The 23,325-nt window shown below is 37.1% G+C and overlaps 1 protein-coding gene across 5 annotated transcripts; it reads right to left on the bottom strand.

Annotated features, from left to right (window-relative positions):
- Positions 1-408: 408 nt before the first annotated feature.
- On the bottom strand, positions 409-22,937 carry LOC123321607 (fibroblast growth factor receptor homolog 1-like). Of its 5 annotated transcripts, none has more exons than XM_044909297.1 (10): positions 22,636-22,937; positions 7,520-7,952; positions 3,108-3,265; positions 2,746-2,881; positions 2,564-2,669; positions 2,296-2,416; positions 1,928-2,156; positions 1,439-1,743; positions 1,149-1,386; positions 409-1,091 (listed from the first exon to the last, which is right to left on the bottom strand). In XM_044909297.1, exons 2-10 carry the CDS (start codon positions 7,914-7,916, stop codon positions 793-795), a joined length of 1,989 nt encoding a protein of 662 aa, XP_044765232.1. In that variant the 5' UTR covers positions 7,917-7,952; positions 22,636-22,937; the 3' UTR covers positions 409-792. The 5 variants fall into 5 exon arrangements, with proteins under 5 accessions (XP_044765232.1, XP_044765231.1, XP_044765228.1 ...); XM_044909296.1 differs by lacking the exon at positions 3,108-3,265 and adding an exon at positions 5,207-5,409 and having other exon boundaries at positions 2,296-2,413; XM_044909293.1 differs by lacking the exon at positions 3,108-3,265 and adding an exon at positions 5,207-5,409.
- Between the last annotated feature and the right edge of the window lie 388 nt (positions 22,938-23,325).

The raw sequence follows: 23,325 nt of genomic DNA on the forward strand, positions 1-23,325 counted from the left end.
TTCCTAACTCCTCCACATCATATTTCCGGCCAAACTTCGACTTTTCATTCTTTCTAGAACAAATGGATATCCGAAAATCAAAAATATAGAACCCCATAAATAAACGAGCCTGATTACATAGAATTGAATGAACCACTCGAATACAGTTCTATTTCACTTCGTTTGAAATTGACATTTTCTATAATATATTCAGTTTTCTATGATCATTATGCAAATCGTGTCGTGAATTAAAATTAACAGCAATTTTCGGTTGATTTTTTTATTGTAAGTTTCCCTTCTCGTATGGATTCATAGCGATTTTGACGAATTGATTATTATACTTTCAGAGAATTCTCAAGAATTCCATTTGCAGCATATGGACTGGGAATGATCAACGGAGACGTGAAATGTCATAAATGAAAAAGTGAGTAAAAAATCCTTACACAAATTTATTTGTACACATCGTTACTCTAACAATATACAGTCTTACATTAAAGAAAGTCCTTGCCGCAACTCAAAAACAGTACACTGTATCGTGACTAGTTACACACATATAATCAATGACCTATGACAAATAACCAACATTTCTACGAAACGATTATGCCCAATGTTCAAGCTTAATATAAACTAGCTGCAAATTGAAAAACTTCCTTTATAAGGAGTTATATCTATGTACAAAATTAATTCCGATATCCTCGCGAATTGGGAACACAGAGTTCATGAAAAAATATCGATCGACACCTTCTTCGAGATTGCCAATCATTTCCGATTTCTCCTCAACAACCAAAAAGTTGTTCGTAGTTTTCCAGTGAATTAGGAAGTGAAAGGGCTGCTTTCTTCCTCATCACAACTAGATTCTTGACTAGATGGAGGGGTATCTAGCTGTGGTAACCCTAGGTCGAGATACTCCTCATTAGCTGTAAATGTCAAAATTCGATCCAAGTCATCGACTAGTTCAGAAAAGGTCGGTCTCTCATTTGGGTGATAGCTCCAGCATTCTCTCATCAGAAGATAAATTTCAAGAGAGCAACAGGGTGGTTTCTCCATTCTGTGACCGTTCCTCAGTAGCTGGAATAGTTTTTCCACGCTTGGGACAGAAGGGTACGGCGTTCCTGTAATTGTTAACGAATATAGATGGGTTCCATGACAAAATAATCATTGGTAATTACCTCCAAGAGTCATTATCTCCCAGAGCAGAATACCATAGGACCAAACGTCAGATTTAGTCGTATAGACTCTATGGAAGAGTGCCTCTGGTGCCATCCATTTAACTGGAAGTCTACCATCTGTTGTTTTCCTATAGTAATCGTTGCAATGTATATCTCTGGCCAGACCAAAATCGGCTATTTTCAAGATGTAATCATCGCTGACCAACACGTTCCTCGCAGCGAGATCCCTGTGTATGCACTGAAAAGTATCAAAATATGATATCATACTATTAGAATTCTTCAGAACTCACTCTTCGAGAGGCAAGGTATTCCATCCCTTTTGCAACCTGATAGGCAAAAGATACCAGATCCTTCTGAGTAAGTGTTTTCTTCTCTTTCTCAATCATTCCAATTGCTGGCTCGTATCCAGAGGATGGTCGATGCTGTCTGAGGAAATCTCGGAGGTTACCATGAGGGGCGAACTCGACAATGACATAGAGGGGTCCATTTTGTGTACAACATCCCAGGAGATTAATGATGTTTATGTGTTTTCCAATCATCTTCATCATTTCCATTTCTGACACCAGGTCCATCATCTCATTATCTGTATGTCCCTCTGAAAGGAAATTCCAATTTCAGCAAAACCTATATTTAGAATTTTAACACTTTCAAGAAAATGTTTATTAATTCATCAAAAGAGAAAAATCCAAAGACGTTGGTTGAGTTCAATTGCTGGAACTACCTAGATGGTAAGTTTTTCTGAAGGGAGGATTTAAAGGGTATTGCAGATATAAAATTACCTTTGAGCATTTTGACGGCGACTACACAGTGAATACCAGGCTTCAGTAGACCCTGCGCTTCAGCTTTCACAACTTTGCCAAAAGCACCTTCGCCTAGACTTTTTCCTAAGGTCAATAATTCCCTTGGTATTTCCCAATCAGAATCCATTGGTAGTTCGTATTCCATCAAACCATCCCCTGAGTTGTTGTTTTCAGATTTTTGTTTCTCGATTTTCACTACTGGCATGAGCTGAAACGATAAATATTCATGATTTATGGCAAAAAACTAAAGCTTGAAATTCCATTGAACCGAAAAGTCTCTATTTGCTATTGGTTGACTATTTGTTAACATGTTTCATGGGCCAAACAGCACATTTTTAATAACATACCAATGGTTCCGAAATATTGTCGATGTTATTTTGCATCCTTTGGATAATGACTTTCTTCGTCCATTGCGTAACAGCCGCGGCCCTAGCAGATTCGAATGCCATCTGTTTCCTCATCTGTCTACTGCAAAAAATGAGAATTTTCATGAAACATGATGCCAAGGTTATGGTTGAAATATCAACTCAAAGGGAAAAGGCCCTTTGAGACATTTATAAAAATTCATATCAGTTTCTTCCCTTTTCATTAGAGTCAAATGATGAATATACTCACTGATTCTTATAAGTGCAGTAGAGAACTATAGAACCTATTATAAAAATGACTGCGAAAACAGATATCATGAGGATGATGAATGGATTCAGCATGGGAAGTACAGGAGCTGCAAGAAAATAGTCATGTAGTAGCTCAGCTTCATCCCAGAAGAAATTCTGAGACAGAATGCTCATATTACTTACGTTCTATGACGTGAAGATATCCAAGCGACGAAGTAGAACCCAAGCTATTAGCTGCCACGCATGCGTACCACCCTTCATCCTCGAAGGTAATATTTGGTAGTATAAGAACGTCGGCCCTGGGAGTGTCTCCAGTTTTCTGAGAGATTTCAGACGAATAAAAGATTGAATCAGCAATCAGAAAAAAATCATGCAAGCACACGTATACTGCGAACAAATTGTGTCCTAGATAATTAGTGAAACAATAAGAAGAACACAACATGCAAAATTCTACAAAATTAGTCGTCTATGCTACACTATCAAAAATATTCTTGTCATATCTATTATCAAAAATCAGTAAGTACTGATATCATCTGAAGAAATACCTGGAGGAGTTTGGTTGTATTGTCGTCTAGCACCCTGAACCATTGCAAAAAATCGTTCAAATCTGATAAAAATTCACATTTGAGCTCTGCATCAGAACCAATAACAGCTGTGGTATTTTCAATAGGGTCTAATAACACAGGCTTTGAATTCAGTCGTTCTAAAAGATGTAATGAGAAAAAAGGGTTAGATAGAGTTAGTTCACTTTGAATAAGAAACATTCGAATTGTAATCACCTTCACCACAATTAGTTACAACTCAAATAGAAATGGTGAATATTTTTCAAGAAACAGTGATTTCACTGAACCTCCCTCCAAAGTTATTACAGAAACAACAGGCAATCATAGTAACCACTCCATATTCAATTTTCTGTTGATGCCAAAAGATCATCAAGTTTAGCGATTTTTTTGTATCCTAGTTGGACTAGATTATTCGAGAACAACTGACCATAAACACATGGAATATAAAGGTAGTCAACATCGACTATAGATTTTATAAGGAAAAACAACAAATTTCTGTTTTTTTTTGGGTCCTTGTTTCAAAAAAATTTGATACAATATTCTCGAAGTGATAGTGTTCAGGATCTTTTATTATTTTTTCCACTTCCCTCGTCATGATAAATTAGTTAGATTGGATGTCCCTTTTAAGAGGAAGCATCTAAAAGAACTATTTATCCTGATTCTATGTCCTCACCATCAGGAAAATTACCTTTGATATAAGTGTCAAGAACCACTAGTAGGGGCCATATGTTGATAAATGAATTACACCAACCCCAATCTAAATGAATTAATGGAATGAACCATCAACAAATAACCTGAACACGCTTGGTGAATCATTCTATTGAACACAAGGCAATATGTTTGAATCCATCGCAAATTATGTGTCCAAAATGACAATTTCCTACTGGGTTCGAAGTAAAAATGAAAAATGCCGCACGAGTAATTCAATTAATAGGATATGCATTTTTTGCTCTCAGTTTACCGATGAATATGGAAACAATTTTCACACTTTTATTGAAATGGAACTAGAAAAAAAGTCGAAAAGAACTTTAGCTTGAATCACACATGATTCTTTATCGCAATAGCTTTTTCATCTGGATGAAGTTACCAGAAGTAGTAGGTGATAGCGATAGAGGAGGCATGGTGGTATGGACCACATTAAAGTAAAATTCAGAAAGGCATTACTTGCATTAATTATAATAGTTTGAGACCAATCCGCCCGTTGTTGAAGCTGAAAAATTCTGCCATACCTGTTGTTCATCTGTGATTTTGCATCGTTGAATGACAAAAAGAACATGATTGAGATTGATCAATGATACCTTGAGAAAGTAGATGCGTAGGAGCTAGAAAAGGGGGAAGGGAAAGAAACTGAAGTATAATTGAGTTACTGTGTATATTTGGTTGATTCCCAGTGTTTTACGTCCCTTTTATGCTTTGTTGATAGTTTGTCGAATAAAAACATTCATCTTAGTTTCGAAAACAAAATTTATCGCCTACGCAGGGATGGACTCCAGCCAAATCGATTTCTCTCGTTCCTTCGGAAATAGCATCCGGTACTGGATGAGAAATTAATCGCGAAGGATGTTTCAAGCTTTTAAAAGAGGTCATTTTCAACTTCATCCTAAATTTACTAAGTGGCATTGAAATAAGGAATACTTGGAATGTTTTCATCATTTTTGGTGTGAGTTTCACATCGTAAGATAAGTAAACGTCAGTTTTGTGCCATCTTGTTAGAGTGATCTCGTTTTTAACATATAATGGGCTACCCTATACAACAATAATTGTTCTTTACAACTCGATCCGACTCAGGGACATTTTCAAGTCATAGATTCTTACTGCCAGATTTCTTATCGTTTACTTATCTTACTTAGCCTAAGATACATGTATCGCAGAATTTCTCTCTGGGTGTTCTTACTCCAATGTCACTAAATATAAATACAATGAGTCAGAAAACATTTCTTTCCAACAAAATGAAGAACAAACTCGACTATAGTTGAATCTTTTTATCAGTCAAATCTGCAGTTTGTGAATCATGGAAAATCATTATTAGCACAATTTAGGTATCCCATCACCAAACCATCACCAAAATTCGTGATGTATACCTGTACAACGACGCCATAAATGTCCTCGCCATCAACATTCATATGCGTCTGATTTACTGTACTGTTATCTCTGATTGCAATCCACTGAATGTACGGCTCAAGATCTGCTATTATTGGACACGTGAAGTTAACAGTGGTGTTCACAACTCCTGTTATGTTTTTTGGATAATCTATTTCTATGTACGGCTTCAGAGGCAGACGTTCTGTTCCAAATTAAACGAAAAAAATTAGGATAAACTTGAAACACGAAATGGAAAAACCTGTATAAAGATGAATGATCGCTAATGTATATAATAATTTTTGAGGTATGAAATGAAAAAAAAAATTTAATTTTTTTTATTTCAAATTTTAGGTCTCATCAACCACTGGGTTATTAGAGACCACTTTGAAGAATTACATTTTGTAGCTACTAATTATATCTACTGAATAATTTTCAATAATTTCACACATATATTTTAAACTGTTGGTTCCAATGTTGTGTCGATCACGAGGCTCTTGGTATCTGGGGCAATCTTTTCGGAGATGTTTGATTGTGAGTACTCCATCACATCCTCGAGCATTTCGGTTTTCCATTTTTCTGGAGCAGATAGTCGTAGGTTAAGCTGGTATGTCCTATTCTAAGTCGGTTCAATAAAACTTTGTCTGAGCGGTTTAAGTTTTCTTTCCAGTATTTAATGTTCGGTTTGATCTCGGCCAGTTGAAAAAATTGCAGAATCATATTGAATCCTTCAGTGGAGATAATGAAATTTTGAAGCTTTATAACAAAAAAAGTTGTTGTTCATTCGATAAAACTGAGCCTGAATAACTTCGCAGTTGAAAAGTATCTGTTGTTATTAAACATAATTTTTTCGTCAATCAACTCGACCGAAGGAAATCGAGCTATATGTCTGGACATTGCATATTTTTACCTCCAATGAAACGGTTGCCGTTTATTTATTAATAGTATAAATATTTGAATGAAGTTCTATTTTCATACTACACGTTAAATCGTAGTTGAGAATTAGTGTTGGAAGTTTAACGATATGGAAATATTTTCTCCGGTTCGGAAGCTGATTTTAGCATAATAACGCCAATAATTAATAAAGGTTAAATGTCAATTAAATTTGTAATATTCATTCCACTATATCGTTTTATCGAACAACGTCGAAATAGAGACGTAGATTTGAAAACAATAACACGTAACTATGTTAATGCCCATCAGGAGAAAGATTTCGCAGTAGCCAAACAAGTGGATACCTAGTCCAGAATTATTTTCCTCGTCAACACCACCGCAAGAGTACAACAGCACTATTCTTAGATCTATATTGAAACATGACCAGCTCACTTGTCTGGTCAATTGTTTCCACATACGTAAAAATACAGTGTGATGCATTGAAATGGGTAGCAGAGGCATACTGGGGTTGTAGGAATAAGTGTTTGGAAAACATGTTCAGTCAGGTACATTTTTTGACGAGGGGGAGATGGATCTTTTCGAATAAAAATATCATAGTTTAGTGAGAAGAACCTTCAGTGCTCTGCTTCTCAGCAGATATGACTGTGTCTGCAGCGAAGAACATTACTCACAAGGACTTTGTTGGTTTACTGCCAGATCCAGAACCAAACATGACTTTTGAGTCGGATTCTACAATCGCAGAACGCTGACCAAGTTCAGTGCCCCTCTGGGCAGATAACAGAACACTCTGCAGGCTTTGCCCATCCAGCATAGCCTTGGAGGTTCTCTAGAGCTGGCTGAAATAATATCCTTCGTCAAGGACATAGTATTCGAGAGGGAAGCCTAGCTCTTTGAGCTTGTTGGTGTGCCACAATAGACAGTATTGGTCGCGGTGGAAGGTCTGGTGGACACTCCCAACAAACTGTAACTGTAACATCTTCGCTTCTACCTTTTTCTAGTCCCAAGCATTTTTTGCATTGTCTAGGCATTATACATCAAGGTGATCCGAGGTTGTATCTTCTTCGTCAGAGAATCTGCATTCGACAGTTCCTGCCAATTAGTTGCTTCCTGAGGAGGCAGTGCCCTATAATGAAGCAGTGTGGAGGTTTGGATTATTTTTACTAGAAACCAGACACTTTTTAGGTCTCGCAATATTTAAATTTTGAAGAAACGTTGAAAAGAATGATTTGAAATTATGAGAATAGCCTAACCAATCCTTCAATGTCCATGTACCAACTACAACTCACTATGATATTACTTAGTATATAATTTCTACCCGAAAAGTCCTCTGTTTCCCATTCAATGTAACACAATGTATATATATAAACATCTGACAATGTGAAACAAGTGAAATAAAAGGAAATTCGCAATCCCTAACTCACCTACGACGTCGAGATCATAAGTGAAATTGATGCATCCCAGTTTGTTGCAAGCTTTACAAGTATACTTTCCGGCGTCCTGGGTAACTAAGTCTTCCAGAGTCAAGGATCGGTGAAATTGTCCGTACTTCAAATTGCCAAGGGTCCTGCTTGGCGGTTTGCCGTCCTTGAGCCAGGTTATATTAGGGGCGGGATTTCCGTTCACCCTGCATTTGAAGCTGACAGTGTTTCCGGCCGGTTTCACCAAGATCCTCTGCATCCTCTTCGGGTTGACGAAAGTCGGTGGCGATTCCTGGCTATCGTTCGCCATGGTAGGCGATTCGGTTTCCGAAGAGTTCGTGGTGGTGACCAAGGTTATCACCTTGAAGGCGAAAAGGGCCCAAATTAGGTGTCTCAGCATTTTTGGTCAACTGGTGCGGCGGTGGTTAAAATGTCCCTGTAACGGAGAACGAATTGAAATCAGTCGGTGACATCTAGGAGGAGGTGTATATCGGATTGTATAGATTGTTGCATTTGTGATAAAAAAAATTTTGATCAAGATAAGTTGATAAATAATAGAGGAATTGCAGTTTCTGTTGAGAATGCAATCTATTCATCTAAATTAGTCATGCCTATATCCAGTTTCCCCGGTCACTTACTATGATTTTCCTGGAAATACGATCTGAATGATTATTCGGAAAATCTTTGAAAAAGTCTATTCAACTCCTATACGAATCTTTGTGTTATTGCATTAAGAGGTCAATCAAAATTCTCCCTTTGTAGTCTTTTCTCTAGGCCTCTGTATCAGCCAAGCTGTCTGACATATGACATGCGATATAATTCTTCAAACCGGAAAATTGTACGTCCTCTTTTCAAAGTAACATTTTATTCACAAAGCACGCTGTTAACATCACATCACACGAAGCTTGATAATTTCCAAAATCATCGGAATAATCCTTTCAGCGTTCCGAATAGGAATCGAGAAAAATTTAAAACCTCGTTCGATTCCTCAGGTTCATTATCGGAAATAACTAAACGATTATCCCGAATGGTGAATACTACAATTTCGATATTTTCTGTCTCCCTCCATCACTCGCAACTCCCTAATACTTCGGCTAGTGGGGAATTGTTCCGAACTTTTGCCCGACTTGACTCTCACAATAATCAATTGATAAATTATATCCTTCCTCTTAAAATTGATTTTCTTCGAGGCATTAAGTACCCTCCTCGGAACGTGTGGCAACTTTTAGATTAATAGGATTACCAAGTGAAGGAGCCGTAAGACTTTGACACGACCATACCCCTGAACTGGTGGCGAGAATCGATACCAAATGATGACGTTTATTACAAGGTACCCTGGAAATTCGGCAAGTTCTTGTAACTCGAAGTAGATTTTCTCACTTATATGGCGTAAAATGAAAGCGGCTGATGTTCCTTTGAAACAATAGGACAGCGCCGATTCGGCCGAGTATTCTGACTTCGGCGACGAGACTTTGATGTGGGTTCATAAATATTTAAATCGGCGGAGAAACTAGTACGGACGAATTCGAACGATTGCAGTCATTAATTTGATCACTTTAATCACGGCAAGCCCTCCGTTGGCAGGGTTAGAACTTGTTCTAGGGAAATTCGGAGGTGAAATTTTCATTTGCACCCCCTCAGGAAAGACAGTTTTAATTGCATATTTCAATTTGGATTTTCCATAAAGGGAGTTTCTGCAAAAAAGAAGGCCATGCTATAAGGATATAAAGCAAGAGAAATATGAAGAGTACAGAGGAGAAATCGAACATTACGTGCTGAATCTACTAGCCACTACCACACATGTCATTGTCGATTGACAAATACAACTCGTCCTTGTTGCTTCAGTGCAGATCTTCCCATTCTCCTTTGGGAAAAAGCACCAGACATCAAATTATCTTGTTACCTGGTCATTCATGCCTCGGAAGCAACATGGTAAGCACTAGCCAGAGAAGTTCAGCGCAACTCCCTGGAGAAAAAAAATAGAAGAACTGATAATCAGAACTCAGAGTCTTTTAATCCTGGCATTGCCTGTGGCCGTTGTTTCAACTCCACCAAATCTTGGCTAGATTTATCTAGAACAAGTTTTCACTTTTGTTCTTTTCGCTGTAAGACAACACCACTGAATATATTGAATTTAGTACAAAACTCTAGTAACATACCTACAACAGCGTTTTCACCAACTCTTGATTGTTGTTTCGTGGCTACAACAGTAATGCAGAGGATACGTTTGACAATTCCAAAAATGTGGGAGTCGAATTCCTCTCCCCCTAGCTCGATTTGAATTTCATGTTCTGGTTTTCAGCATTCGGACTCATTACACGACATGAGACGGACAGAGGCGAGTCATAGCCAGAAAAATTCAAGGTCCGCGATGTTTTCACTACTGTTTCCACGGCCCGGCATTCAGTAAACGAAATCTGATACTTCCAACACGATGAATGCGTGAAATAGTACTCAGAACAGGCCACAAAAATCCTAATAGACGTTTCGTGCCCCAACCAAACCGAAGTGTTAGGTCATAAATCAACATTTGCCAAGGCTCAAAAAATGGGTCAACCACTGATGTGAATGGAGTTCGGCCCCGATTTTCTCCATCAATGACTGCAATCCAGTTGATCGTCTCGTTTCTGAAGATCTGAATCACAACAGAACAGACGCACGAACATAAAATGATGGCATGTGGAGATTCCAAAACATCGTCGGCTTCAAGAACTAATTATAGAAGAGTCCAGCATTTGTGGGCAAATATAAATTGGAGTGTCTTAAAATATAGCGGCGCATTAAGCGAAATTCAGATTTTGTATCTTTGATCAAAACAGATGTTCAACAATCTTTGGCAAGCCAGTCTGAGTTTGGGCAGGGACAATGTTCTCATGGAGAAACCCCCGATTTACAAGCTTTTCCAAGATAAATGGGCATCGAGGACTTTCCCTTACGATACTCTTAGACGAAAGATACAAATATTATTAATTATAAGTTATAAATATATCCTTTACGCTCCAAGGGTCTCAAAATGTACCACCCAGCAACTCTACACTTCGATCAGCTTATTTCTAATTGAAAAAATTGAAGAGAAAGTGTTGATGTTGCACATTTTTGATGACCATAACTTGATATAAAGTTATTATAATAATGAAGCATAATCGACCAAGATTTCAGAAGATCGGACAATGACACTCCCAAAAACAAAACATTATTAGTATTACATTACGTTCACCCCCTTGAATGAGCAATCGTAACATGTTATTAAGTTCAGCTACAGATTTTCACCGAGTGCCATCCACATCAATTAAAAAAAAGATAATTTGTGGTTGAAACGAACGAAATTAGGTATGTCCTGAAGTTGAAGCTTTTTCAGATGATTTCTCTATCCTAGGATTCCATTTATAAATAACAACATTAATGACTGCTCAACATCGGACAGGAAACGCCCGGTATATTAAAAATATACGTTGACGGAGTGGCTGCTCCCTAGTCGCCATTAATTTATCACTCTCTGGATACGCACATGTATTATTGTTCTACCTGTTGGGGACAGTGGAAGCGCAAGGAATAAAGTACGACCTTCCTACAGCACAATCTTGGTCCTTCGATCTAGGATCTGAGGTCCCACCGGAAACACGCCCAGCTAGAAGAGCGCTAAATCAGAAGCCGCCTGATTATAAATTCAACGGATTATTCCTCCTGAAGTTTATTTTGGTATGTTACCGGATATCGAACACCGAGCGAATAGTTATGGGCAGAAACAATGGTCATCCCAATGAGGCATTAACATTTTTATTATTTCCACTGTTACGCATGCAGTTTCCGAATAGAGTGGGATTCTTTGTCGTTTCCCAGGAGATAATCAGTGTTTTTCAGCGCTTAATGGCATTTTAATGCAATTCCTATGAAGGCGGCCTTTGTTTATTTATTGAAAAGCCGTTCTTCGACTTGGGATTTTCATTGAAAAAAAAACCGGTAGAGAGTCGTTGTAAAAAGGGGAATTATTTTGATTCGGGGTAATTCTACGTCTTTGTTGAAGAATCCGAACCCTGAAGACGTGGTTTGGTTCGGTGTTCAAGGGCATATTCCAGAGAACAGGTTCTTGATCGTTGAACCTCTAGCTATCAAAACTGAAATAATTTTTTTATTTATGTTTTACTCCTCAATTTTCTCCACTCAAAACATTCATTGGGGTTGTTCTGTACTTACTAATTGATATCGTAGACGATATAACCTATAACAATTTATGGTCATACTCTTGGAATCAGCTAACGTATAACTGTTTTGACTGCTAGTACGGCTAAGTGGGAAGATTCTTCGCAAATTCCCAACCCTGTACAAATTTTATGTTGAAAAATATCTAACACAAACGAGAGTTATTTCCATTGAAACCAAGCACGGGGTTATGAAGAGAGGAAAGAATCGCAAGGGACAAAAGATCCTTCAATAACATACACTGCAAGTTAATAGATTCTTTCGCAAGAGACAGAAGACCCATTTTACCAGCATTCCATATAGTCGGCAGGGGGTTTCGCTAGAATCAATCTCGGGCCCTGTAAACACATCTAAAATTATCTCTGTTGAATGGCGGTGAAAATAAGGCACCCGAGAAGCGCTTTCATGCTCCCCAAAGCCGAAGGTAGGATGCAATGAAGCATCAGGGCATCTCGAAGATGCCACCATTTGCACATGTGTCTCACACGTGCAGACTTTCTGGCAACAAAAATTCCCGGGGCCTGTGCTGTGCCCGTAATATTCAGCTAGATGGCTCGTCTTCAGTCATCGGTGAATGAGACACTTGTCGTTCGGATGTCAAGTCAACCGATTTGCCCATCTGCGACTTGAAGGGTTATACAGATTGTTTCAAAGCATTTTGAACCAGCAAAATTCGACCTGTAGCGGTTTGGCATTCCTTCAAGAATATAAAGGGTGTAAATGAACAGTTACCCTTTCATTTTGGGTATTTATCTCACTGAACGATATTCTCAAGTGTCTAGAAAAACAAAGGACTTTTTTCAACCAGGTTACTCAAATTATTTGCAAATTATTTTTTCTGTACTGAATTCCAGTGAAAAATTTACGGCATTTTCATTCCTCTTCTTTTAATCACCAGTGTCATAAATAACTCAAATTTCATTCTCGTTCATTTTTCTCAGATGAAAGCAGGTGCAAGATTCTCGATAAACTGATTCCAGTTGCCGGGAAAAAATTTCTAACTCTCGAAAATCACATAAGTCATAACATTCGGAAACTGAAGGATTAAGGTTCATTAAGCTGTGGCTGTGTAGATTAGGAGCTGGATTTATTTGGGTGAGAAAAAGAGAAACGGCATCAATCTTGTTGGTTTCTTCGACTAATCATTATCTAGTGGAAAATATGTAGACTGGTCTTTTTTTAACCGTGAACTCGGGTTGTTTTTTCTCCTTTTTCGACGGATTCGAAAGTGGGGGATCTAATACTATATGAAAAAAATGAATAATGAGAACTAAAAGTCGTGTTCATTTTTATTCAATTTTATTTCACTTTTCATTTATTTCTTTTTGGTTTGTTATTTCAAATAATCGTATCGATTTATTTCGGGATTATTGAAGTGTAACATGATATCGAAAACGACTTGTGCACATCATGATTTCGATAAAAAAATAATCGATATCAAGCAATCTGGCCAGCTTATGTTTAGCGTGAACTGAAGAGAAACAATAATTATTCCTGGCAACTTTGTACTGAAGGCCCATTATGTTTAGAATAAGTCAACTATAACCATGAAAACAAAAGGTTTTGTTTCTTCATTAGTCATACACAATGTTCTGTTTTCCACAAGCCTCAGCTGGTCGTTGTTCTTCGAATCTATAAATATGATGCGGAGATATTTGCGAGTTGGTCCGGAAATTGGCCATTTTTGACGTTCTGACTCGGCTTGTTCACGTACAATTTATTGAATAAAACAAAATATGAGGCATAATAGACCTCGCAAAAAATGAAATACTATATTTCAATCAGTTAATGTTGTTTAAATCGCGATTTGATTCTGAAACGAACGTCAGAAATTCTAACGCGTTTATTAAGGATGAAAGGTCAACACAGCATATCCTGAAATGCACACAACCCATTTTTTTCCATCCTCCTGAATAATTTCTTCAGATAATTCAGATAAAATGTTACAAATTGTGCTATGATTCCGGTTTTTAAGGGTGCTTCGACTGCTGTAGCTTTAAGTCACTGGCAAAATTTCGATTTGAAGTTGTTACCATTTGAAGCGTTTCACCACACGTAACGTGAAGATCGTGCCTTCGATGAAAAGATTCGTATTCGATAGGGTTGCGTTTGCGATACAGAAAATCGGTACATTATTGCCAATCATCATTGTTAATCGGCAAGGGCTGGAAGCCTAAATCAATACCGTATCAAGTTTCACACATATACATATCCAACCTTCTGTAGTATAGGATTCAGATTCAGGCGTGAAGCGATGGGAGAGGTAGTGAAGAAAATTTGATGTCGGAATGCAATAAAATATTCCTTTGATCCATAGTTCAGCGTATTAGGGCTGCATGGGAAGTTGGAAAATGAGGAGAATCAAAGAGCGTAGTCAAAGGTCTGGGGAAATAAAAAACATAATCACCTTCAAGGGTTTATATAGCGACTAGTTCATGTTTGACTATTGAAAAAAGAACCAGTCATCTTTCAGAGTTGATTATGCACTACACATAACCGTGTGCTAACTTCAGAAATAATTCAGCGGTAAGTTGGAAAAAGGAATTTTCTGCTATCAACTCTGAATGGGTCGGTTATACCGTGTTAGTTCAGCCAATTCAATTTTTTATTCTCGACCCGGCTTTCCACCGGACTGGTTTAGATAGACCTCAGATGAATCAGGAACAATATTCCGTTAATTAATTTCATATATAAACCAGGAGTTTGCCGCAACTACTTTCAACAACTACGCCGTATTTGCATCTAGGTCAGGAACTTTCAGGTGGTAAAGATCAATTTTGGCGGATAGAAGCTCAATATTAGAACTAGGTTAGGTCTTTAGGCGGGAATACAAAAGCACCTCTCCCCACCCCACCCAGAATTAGCTCTCAAACTTCATACAATTAAGCTGAACATAAATTAGTTTATATACTTACTTATAAGATTGAACTCAACACTTGCCAAAAGTTGCAAGAATAATTTTTCCGCCCCTAAACTTCCCAAATTGGGGTTTTGAAGACGTTTTCGCAACATCAATTCAGAGGTGCGAATCTCCAATTAAGTCATTTTTGAACATTTCGAGATATATGAGCCATAATAAATCGGTATTTTTATAATTTTTCTTATTGCCACTGTTTTTATCATTTCCATTCTTGTTATTATTTTTATTAATATATTATTATTAAGTCACCAATCTTCAAACCAAAAAAGGAGTTGACATTGCAAAAGTAACTTTAAGTTAACTTCTATTTCTACTCAACTGTCAAATATTTTGTTTTCTTCCAAACTTCAAATATAAATAAGTAACTCACTTTTAAATAAAATTCACTTGAAACTGATATTCAGATTGAGAGAATTTCATAAATTCAGAACTTGTCGTATCAAAGTATTGTAAGAAATGTAAATAACTGCTCAGCTTAAAAAACCTCAAAAATATCACTTAATTTTGAACTTTATACAAAAAAAGATGATAACTGAATCATGATAAATAAGATATTCACATAGAACATTTTTGAAGATACCATCTATTATCTTTTGAACTTGATTGACAATATTGTATAACAGGGAAACTAAACAGTTTTGGTACAATAGATCAGCGCGTTTATTTGTCTACCAAATGCTCAATTAGTACCTTACGCGTGTTAATCTCAATATGTGTTTGGAAATTTTTAGATCCCAATGTTCAGATCGGTGTTAACAGATTGAATAACAGTTCTCTAAACATCTGCCTTGAAAATCATAATTCTTCTTTTGATCCAATTCAGAACCACTTTGATTCATGAATTACCACAAGCTGATGTGGTTTTGATTTTGAAATCATGGAATAATCATTATTTGTAGCCTACACATGTCTCTTGTCTCAAAACGAAATCTGAAGAGAGCTGAATTAATATTGAATTCGTTCTCACCTATCTTTTTTGAATAGGTTTCAATATGAATTCACTTTGAATCACAAAATTTACAGAGATAATGGGAAGGGGATGCTAAAATGAAAGGCTATTCAATGATAAGATGGCTTTACTCACGAAATTCACATCAGTGTTCTCATCTATATGTTGCAAGTCTTCTGGAGAGTATCAACGAATACATCGAGTAGAAGCTTTGAACTGAGGGAACACACATATTATGATGACTCGAATGGCACCGTGAGCTCAACATGTCTTCAATATGCGATTTACGCCACTTGAAACTGAAATGTTCCCACCGGGGTGCTGGACAAACTCAAGTTTCCCCCCATACCAGAAATGATAGAATAATTTCGGGCCGCTATTGAAATAAACATCATGAATAGCCTGTTAGGAATTGTGAGCAGAAAACACGCTTCAATTTCGTATAGTGCCCCCATTGATTCTTTATTGGTGTTAGTTAAAACGTATAAAAGAGATTTATAGTTCATTCATGGTTATTCAGGATACACAATTTACCCCTCTGCGTAGCGATGATACGCGATGTGATTTTCAACGAAGTTTTGAGAACAATGATTTATTATTCTCCGAACGATTACGAATGTTGTGCATGATTGGCTGTTAATTGCGCATTTATTCGTTCGTTACGTTCAATGTTGATCTGCCCAAATAAGACACGGAAACGAGCTATGGGCCATTCGTATCGATCGGTCGAAAAATACCGGAAATCTTTTCGAATTCATCGTAGGCGTAGACCATTTCAATCGGTTTTAGCCTACTCATAAAATCAACGTTGGATCCAACTACTGGAAACAAGAGGAAACGAAAGAGCCATTTAATGGCCCAGAGCCTCTCTGTGGAATAGGAAAATGCAGAAAGAGTTTCTAGAGAAGATTGAACACAAGAATAAGCTAAGCCAGCCCACTGGCTTCCTCACAGGACATTGTGGCCTTAGGACTGTAGATTATGTGGGGAAGAGAAGGAAACTCTTGTTAACCTGGTTGCAGAATTCCTCGCCAATTCAAACCTGCGCAAGGAATGTCTTGGACGACAAAACTATGGGAGAAATGGGGTCTTAGCCCCCTTGAAGCCTCAGTTACTAGAGTTCATTAGAACTCTGGGGCTAGAGGGTGAGCTGTAGATGGAGCAGTTGTGAGAACAGCTCTGGTGAAAGGGAAGGGGTTTTTACCCAACTCAGCAGAAAGATTCAGAAACTAAAAAAATTAAAATGGTAATAAATGTGAAGAAAAATCTTGCCCTACTTTCTGATGTACCATTATCGCTTGGTCCATTCGAATTTCAATAATTTTTGCGCTGTTGTTCGAGGGAGCATTGCCATTTTGCCCAAACGTCCGTAATTTCGGAATTTTGAGCAGAGTTTTCGGGAAATGTGGACGAATACAGGAGGCTGGATCTGGATCTCGTATCAGCATCAGAGAAAAATAACGTGTTTCGTATTTCCGTATCCAGCAAGTAACATTAAATCACCTCATTATTCCGGGAAACGCTGCACAGAGCGGTGCCGGATGTATTTTCGATCTGCGCCATTTACAACGAACGCATTTCATATCCCGATTTTCCGCGTAACATTATTTTTGGATATTCGGGAACGGACGAGGTTGGATATCCCGGGACGTTTTTAGATGTTAAGAAGTACGCTTTGAGGGTATCGATTCAAATTTTGTCTAAGAAGGGAGTTTGCTAACACTAAAACACTGGTGGTCAAATATACCCGGTTTTAAGGTATGGGGTGTTTAAAATTGGAACTTTTCTCAAGTCCACTCCGATTAAATTGAAGTGCTAAGACCTACAGACTGTTTTAGTGGTGTTTTCGGAATTTACGACTCCTTAAAACGTCGCTTACTTCTCACAAGATCCGCATTCTATGAAACTTTAGAGTGTTCAAAAAATGGAACTCTAACTCTCTTTATTCAACCGTTTCCAAGGAAAACATGACAAAGTAGAGAGCACTGACGTATTTTTAAACATTTTTGTATATTTTGGTAGTCGTAGACGTCATAAATGATAATATTCACTCCAACAAATCTTGAAATCAATCAATTTGTACGAACTAATGCCAAAATTGAATTCCTTCACTGTCTGATTTATCCCTATGACACTCTATATTGAATTTTTTGTCGGTGAGTGTGTACATAGCTTATTGAACATCGAAAATGAAGCAAATTAAATAATTTTGCAAATGACCCTTCAATCTTCGTGCGAGTGCTGTAACTCCCAGTATAATACATTTTGGAACGTCCTGTCCTGAACAACGAGAAAAAATATGGCATTAGACAGCAGTTCCTATCGCTGGAATTGGTTTGTCTGTTTAGAAACGATGTAGCTGGGGGTGTATTCGAGATGTAGGAGTTTAGAAATTGAAAAAATGCGAATCACAATGGTAACTTGTCAAGGAGTAGAATTTAATTAGCATTTATTGCAATGACCCTTCGACGCCTCCTCCTAAAGCCTCTCCTACACTTTGCAGGGAAAGGGGATCGACTCAAGAAGTACTACGAAGGAAAATCTCTTCGTTTTCGAGCCACATCAGTAAATTATGTCCTAAATTAGAATTAATTTTCAAAAAGCGGATTATTCAATAAAAGTATGATTGTTCACTAGTAGTTTGTTGAATCATAAAATTTGAAACAGTACGATTAGGATAAGGAGCAATAAAAAATCTCGATTGAGCCTAATTATAGCAGATTGATCGGGAAAATATTGACGCTATGCGGTGAAAGTGTACAAAACAGTTAGAGCGATAGCTGATTGTTACTCGGCCAAATAAAGTAGCAATTGTTTATAAATTCCGATAATGCACTGTTGAAGGCGTCAAAAGGACTGAGCGGACACGGGAGCTTCAATTAAGTTGACCAATTTTCGAACATCTTCGTCTGTATGCGTTCGAAATTTTAATTAGGAGGAAATCATACGTATTGAACAATGCGTTCCTTACGTCATTGAATTGCAAGAATTTTGTGCCGTTCGTCTATTGTTTTTCGATTGGGAATACACTTAGATTTCTTCATCGTTACCGAAAAAGTTGACAGGAAGATGAGGGTAATACATCTAAATTGAGTTTAGGGGAATACTCTTCCATGATAAGGAGTCCTCACAATTTTTTAACCATTACACAGAAATATTTGAGATCCTTTCAAGGGTGATAACGGTTTCGAGCCTTGTTTTTTTTGTCGAAGTATTCCATTTTCATGTCGATATGGAATTCAGTATAAATTTTGTGTGATTTTTTCAGATTCTTAACTTGTGATTTAAAGAGGAAACACGATCCTTGTGCAATTAACTCTTTAGCAGTCAATATATTCATGCACATCGGAAATGTTTAAAGGTATGCATATGAATATGATATGAAGAGACATCCTCGTTGAATATCGAACCGTTTGACTTTCTTGCGTGGGACAAGTAATAAAAGAATTCTAAAGTAAATAGTCATAATTTAATTTCTACATAAGAAGAGAATGGATTCGAAATGAAAAAAAGCCATATTGGTGTAAGATTGATCAGCAACCTCTTATCCTGCTTCCTTAATCGACGTATAAATTTCCATATTTCATGATGTACATACATTGAAATCAACAGTAATCCACCCACTATATTGTAGCTGATTCATTTCCATCTCTAAATCAAGAAGAATGGATTACAATTCGAATGAGACTCACATAAACTCAACTGAATTCTTCAACTATTTCAAATCATAATTGTCGCAAAATATTTCAAGATATTGAAACAAAAAGACTAAACTACAAAATTCTGAAAGTTCGAGACTTAATTAACCAAAAGAATGGAAGTTATGGACAAAACAAATTGAATTCAATCCTATGGAAGGAGATATGATTCATGATATATTAATAGTCTTCTCAGTCCCTTAATTTTTTCTACGAAAACTTTCCCTAGCTGCATAATTACTTTTCAAATTTCACTATTCCAACTCGAAATTGAAGGACAGCAATACAGGAGAAAACGAAATACATTAAAAACTAATAGGCTTATTTGCAGTGCCAGTTATGCCCACTTAAGGTCTTCATTAACTCCAAACTACAGGAAGGCGGTTGGGAAAAAATGCCCAATCTTTCATAAACATAGAGGAGGTTAGTTCCTCAAATTTCAGAGAGAGCGCGCGACTCAATAAAAAGTTTTTATAGATGGGTTTACGTCTGGGGATGGGCCATTCGGCGAGCATATTCGACAGAGGTTTTAGCCTCTGAGCATTTTGGGGGGAAGGATCGTTTAAATTTTTACTGACTCCATTCAGTTTTATAACTTACATAAAAGAACCCCTCGAAATCGAATAAAAATCAAACTATTTTAAAATTTTCAACAGGCAGGGGCTAACACGTTAAACGTGCGTCATTGAAGAAAATTTCGAGATCCCATCCCTCTTCTGCGCGTCCAGGTTCATAAAATACTGAAGCTATCCTACTTAGATTTAATTCGAAAAAAAAGTAAAATTCCATTTTAAAAATATTCTTTTTTGCCTCAGTTCACTCACGCAAATGTAAATTAAATGAGTGTCTGAATCTCCTATTACGTTTTGTATAAATTTATGTATAAAATTCATTATAATAGGCTCAATTTTTGATTTCTCATTCTCTTAGAGATTTCTGTTCATGATATCTCCTTTTCCTCTTTTTCTGGTATCCATTCCGAAATGGCTAAGTATCGTTTGTTCATTTCATGTTAATATTAGAAATTGCTCTTTTAGAGTGGGCGTGTGCATGCTTTGGTTGATCAAAGTCCGATGTTTTGAATGTTCTTCATGGACGTATAAATGTGAAATTCATAATATTATGTTTCTTGTCAGGACTACAGTGAATATTTTCCGAGAAAAGCTCCTCTGAATGAAACCTTCCAAATTTTTATTCAGTTAATTATGATCTCGGTGATTAATGTTTTCTGGTTACCCGAAGTAAAAATTTTGTATATTCGAAATTGAAAGGAATGAATCATAAACTGATGTCGAATAAACAAACTGAAAATTACACATATTCGTCTCAAATGAAAGAGGCTTTTAAGCCTGTATATATGTAATGATTTTCGTAGGTCCAAGTGTATACAGAGAATTTGAGTTTCTAAAGGTACAATTTTTACTCTTTTTTCCAAACTGGCTCAATAAAAGTGTTCTTCAACAAGGTCAAAATTTTGGGTTTACCTATTGCAACAACTGAAAACATCGTTCAAAAAAGACATTTCTCCCTCGGTGAAAGGAAGGCTCTAAACTGTATATCTCTCTTTCAAGATTACCGAATTGTATCTACGTATAATCATACTCATTTGTATAATTCACTAAAATGAATAAATTATATAAAACCTCCATTGTTTCATCCCCTACTGCTGAATTTACTGTGTGGATTATACATAATTCGAATGTTTGTTTTACATTTCATTGATTAAAATGTAAGAGGACGAAGTGAGGTACAACATAATTTCAAAACATTTTGTGGAATACTGCGAAGCATATCGAGAATATTGAATGTGAAGGGTGCACTTTGATTAAATGGAAGGTTCTTTCAGAATATTCATGATAGCAAACATTAGGCTGATTTAATCAAATATACCGGTCACAATATTGAATTTTCTATCATCAAAATTTTCGTAATAATTTTCTGCATACGTTATTCCAATTCTGATAGATCGAACTTGCTTTGATGTTGAAAAAACACAACTGTAAAATGGGTAAATATTGTCCTTCAATCTCCATTTTTAATCAATGGAGCAACAGGTGTTAATTCAATCAACTGCCCCCATAAAGGGAAAGTATACTCTTCTGCTGAAAACAAACTAATCGGTAGCATGAATGTTAACAGCATTGAGTAGGTGAAAAGGAGAACGTATAAGTATATATTTTTGAGGAAGCGGGTCTTTTCCGTCTACTTATTCAGCAGTCTCGACTTTATTTATTTTTGAACATCCGGCTATGTACAAAGAACAAGGGTCCTACTTGGAGTTTATTAAGTTTGACTTAATTAAGTGAAAGAATTTACGTACTCTCAGTACGAAATGCTCAGCCAGGTTTAGTCACACTCGGGGCCGTAATTTAGGTTCCCTAGAACGGAAATTTAATTTAGTAATTCCTTACAGATTCGTTCTATATTATTCCAAATTCGAGTGTGTCTCCAACTCCAACATTATTACCCGAAGAAAATGCTCCTGCCGTTGAAAATAGAAACGCAAATTTCAGAAAAACGCTATTTCAGTTTCGAACAAAGGTTCGTTATTTCAAGTCAAAAAGGAAACAATTTTTTTTAGGAGATAGAGCCTCGAAGCTGTTTCTTACGCTCAGAAAAAATTCATGTAGTTGAAGTACGAGAAACTGGTGATTATACAAAATTTTAAATTTCATCACTTGAAACCTAGAATCCTTCGATAAAAATTGTTCTACAGGGTGGACTGTCTAAAAGAGTCCATCCTATTCGGTAGGTGTACTATCATCTCTACAAGCGGGGTCGCAACCCCCTCAGTGATTTTAAATGGCATAAGGGGTCGAGTGATATATCATTCTGAAGGTTTTGCTAGGCGATTCGTGAATGTGTTTAAAATTTCTGTTTCAACAATTATTGTTGATCCTTTGGTATTTGACACTCTTATTTCAAATAGAGTTTAGAGTGCTCCACAACAATTTTGTTATGGAATTCAAGGCATTCAGATACATCGAGTAAAATTAGTAAATTAGAAATTTGAGCGTTATTTTGAATTATCAGACAATTTATAAATGATACTGACACTGTTTCATTTGAACTGTCCATTTTCCTAATGTCGGGAAATGTGTAAATATTTCTGAATTAGACTTGGACAAAATCGAATTTTCCTTCGTTGAATTTCACCACGAAGTAGTCCTTCAAATATCATATCCACTTCTTTTGAATAAGCAGCTCAAAATCAGGTGGTAATCAAAGAAGATTAATAGACAGGTCTAACCGCATACAAAGAGATCATAATATGCACCATAAACAGCGTCCAATTGTTTCGAATTACACCAATTGATGCAAATTGCCGGTAAAAGGTCTATTTACTACTTACCCATCAGAAAATCAACCGCAAATCAAAAACATAAGCTTATCCCAAGTCACTTCTAAAATTAGTTCACAAGGATGGCACCGACACTGATTTAGAATTTCGTCGAATCAAGTTTAATTCAATAAGCGTGGATTTATTGAATCATCGACGCACTTTTCGAATAAATGCGGGCGTATATTGAACGCAACTCTTCGCTGAGACTGTCTTACAATCGGGTCGAAGACGAGTGAGCTGACTTAAAGTTCTCGCGCTGGAACCGACGTCGCAAGACAGTGCTTTACCGTCTCAGCGCTGTTAACTTTACATTTGACTTAAGTCATTACTGACTTGCGTACCTTCTTGGATTCAAATCTTTGTGCGTCAATCTGTTTCCCGCCTTGCCCGACCAATTATCTTTTCCCGTCCTGTCGCACAGATGTTCCCGGAGGGAAGGAAGATCGCAAATTCGAAAATCAACACCGGATGTTTCGCATCCGAAAAACCTGACTCTCCGGCAACGTGAATCTGGCAATATCCACCACCCCCCGTTGAAAAAACAATTTCGGTTCCGTTTCCCAAACATGTGATTGCCATAAATTCCATTATGTAGGTACTAGGGATGAACGAGTCCTTGGTACTCGAGAGTGACTTGTAGGTACGCCGGCCAAATCGCCCTGCCACAACCGGAAACATAGTACTACAATTTTATACATT

This window comes from Coccinella septempunctata, chromosome X (assembly GCF_907165205.1).
Source record: "Coccinella septempunctata chromosome X, icCocSept1.1, whole genome shotgun sequence".
NCBI lineage: Eukaryota > Metazoa > Arthropoda > Insecta > Coleoptera > Coccinellidae > Coccinella > Coccinella septempunctata.

Bases quoted from the DNA above. Each gene is read 5' to 3' on its own strand.
- LOC123321607 (XM_044909293.1), bottom strand. From the start codon at position 7,916: ATGCTGAGACACCTAATTTGGGCCCTTTTCGCCTTCAAGGTGATAACC. The intron at 2,157-2,295 runs GTATGTTATTAA...TTATCGTTTCAG, and splicing joins ACAATATTTCGGAACCATTG to CTCATGCCAGTAGTGAAAAT. The intron at 1,387-1,438 runs GTGAGTTCTGAA...GATACTTTTCAG, and splicing joins AATACCTTGCCTCTCGAAGA to TGCATACACAGGGATCTCGC.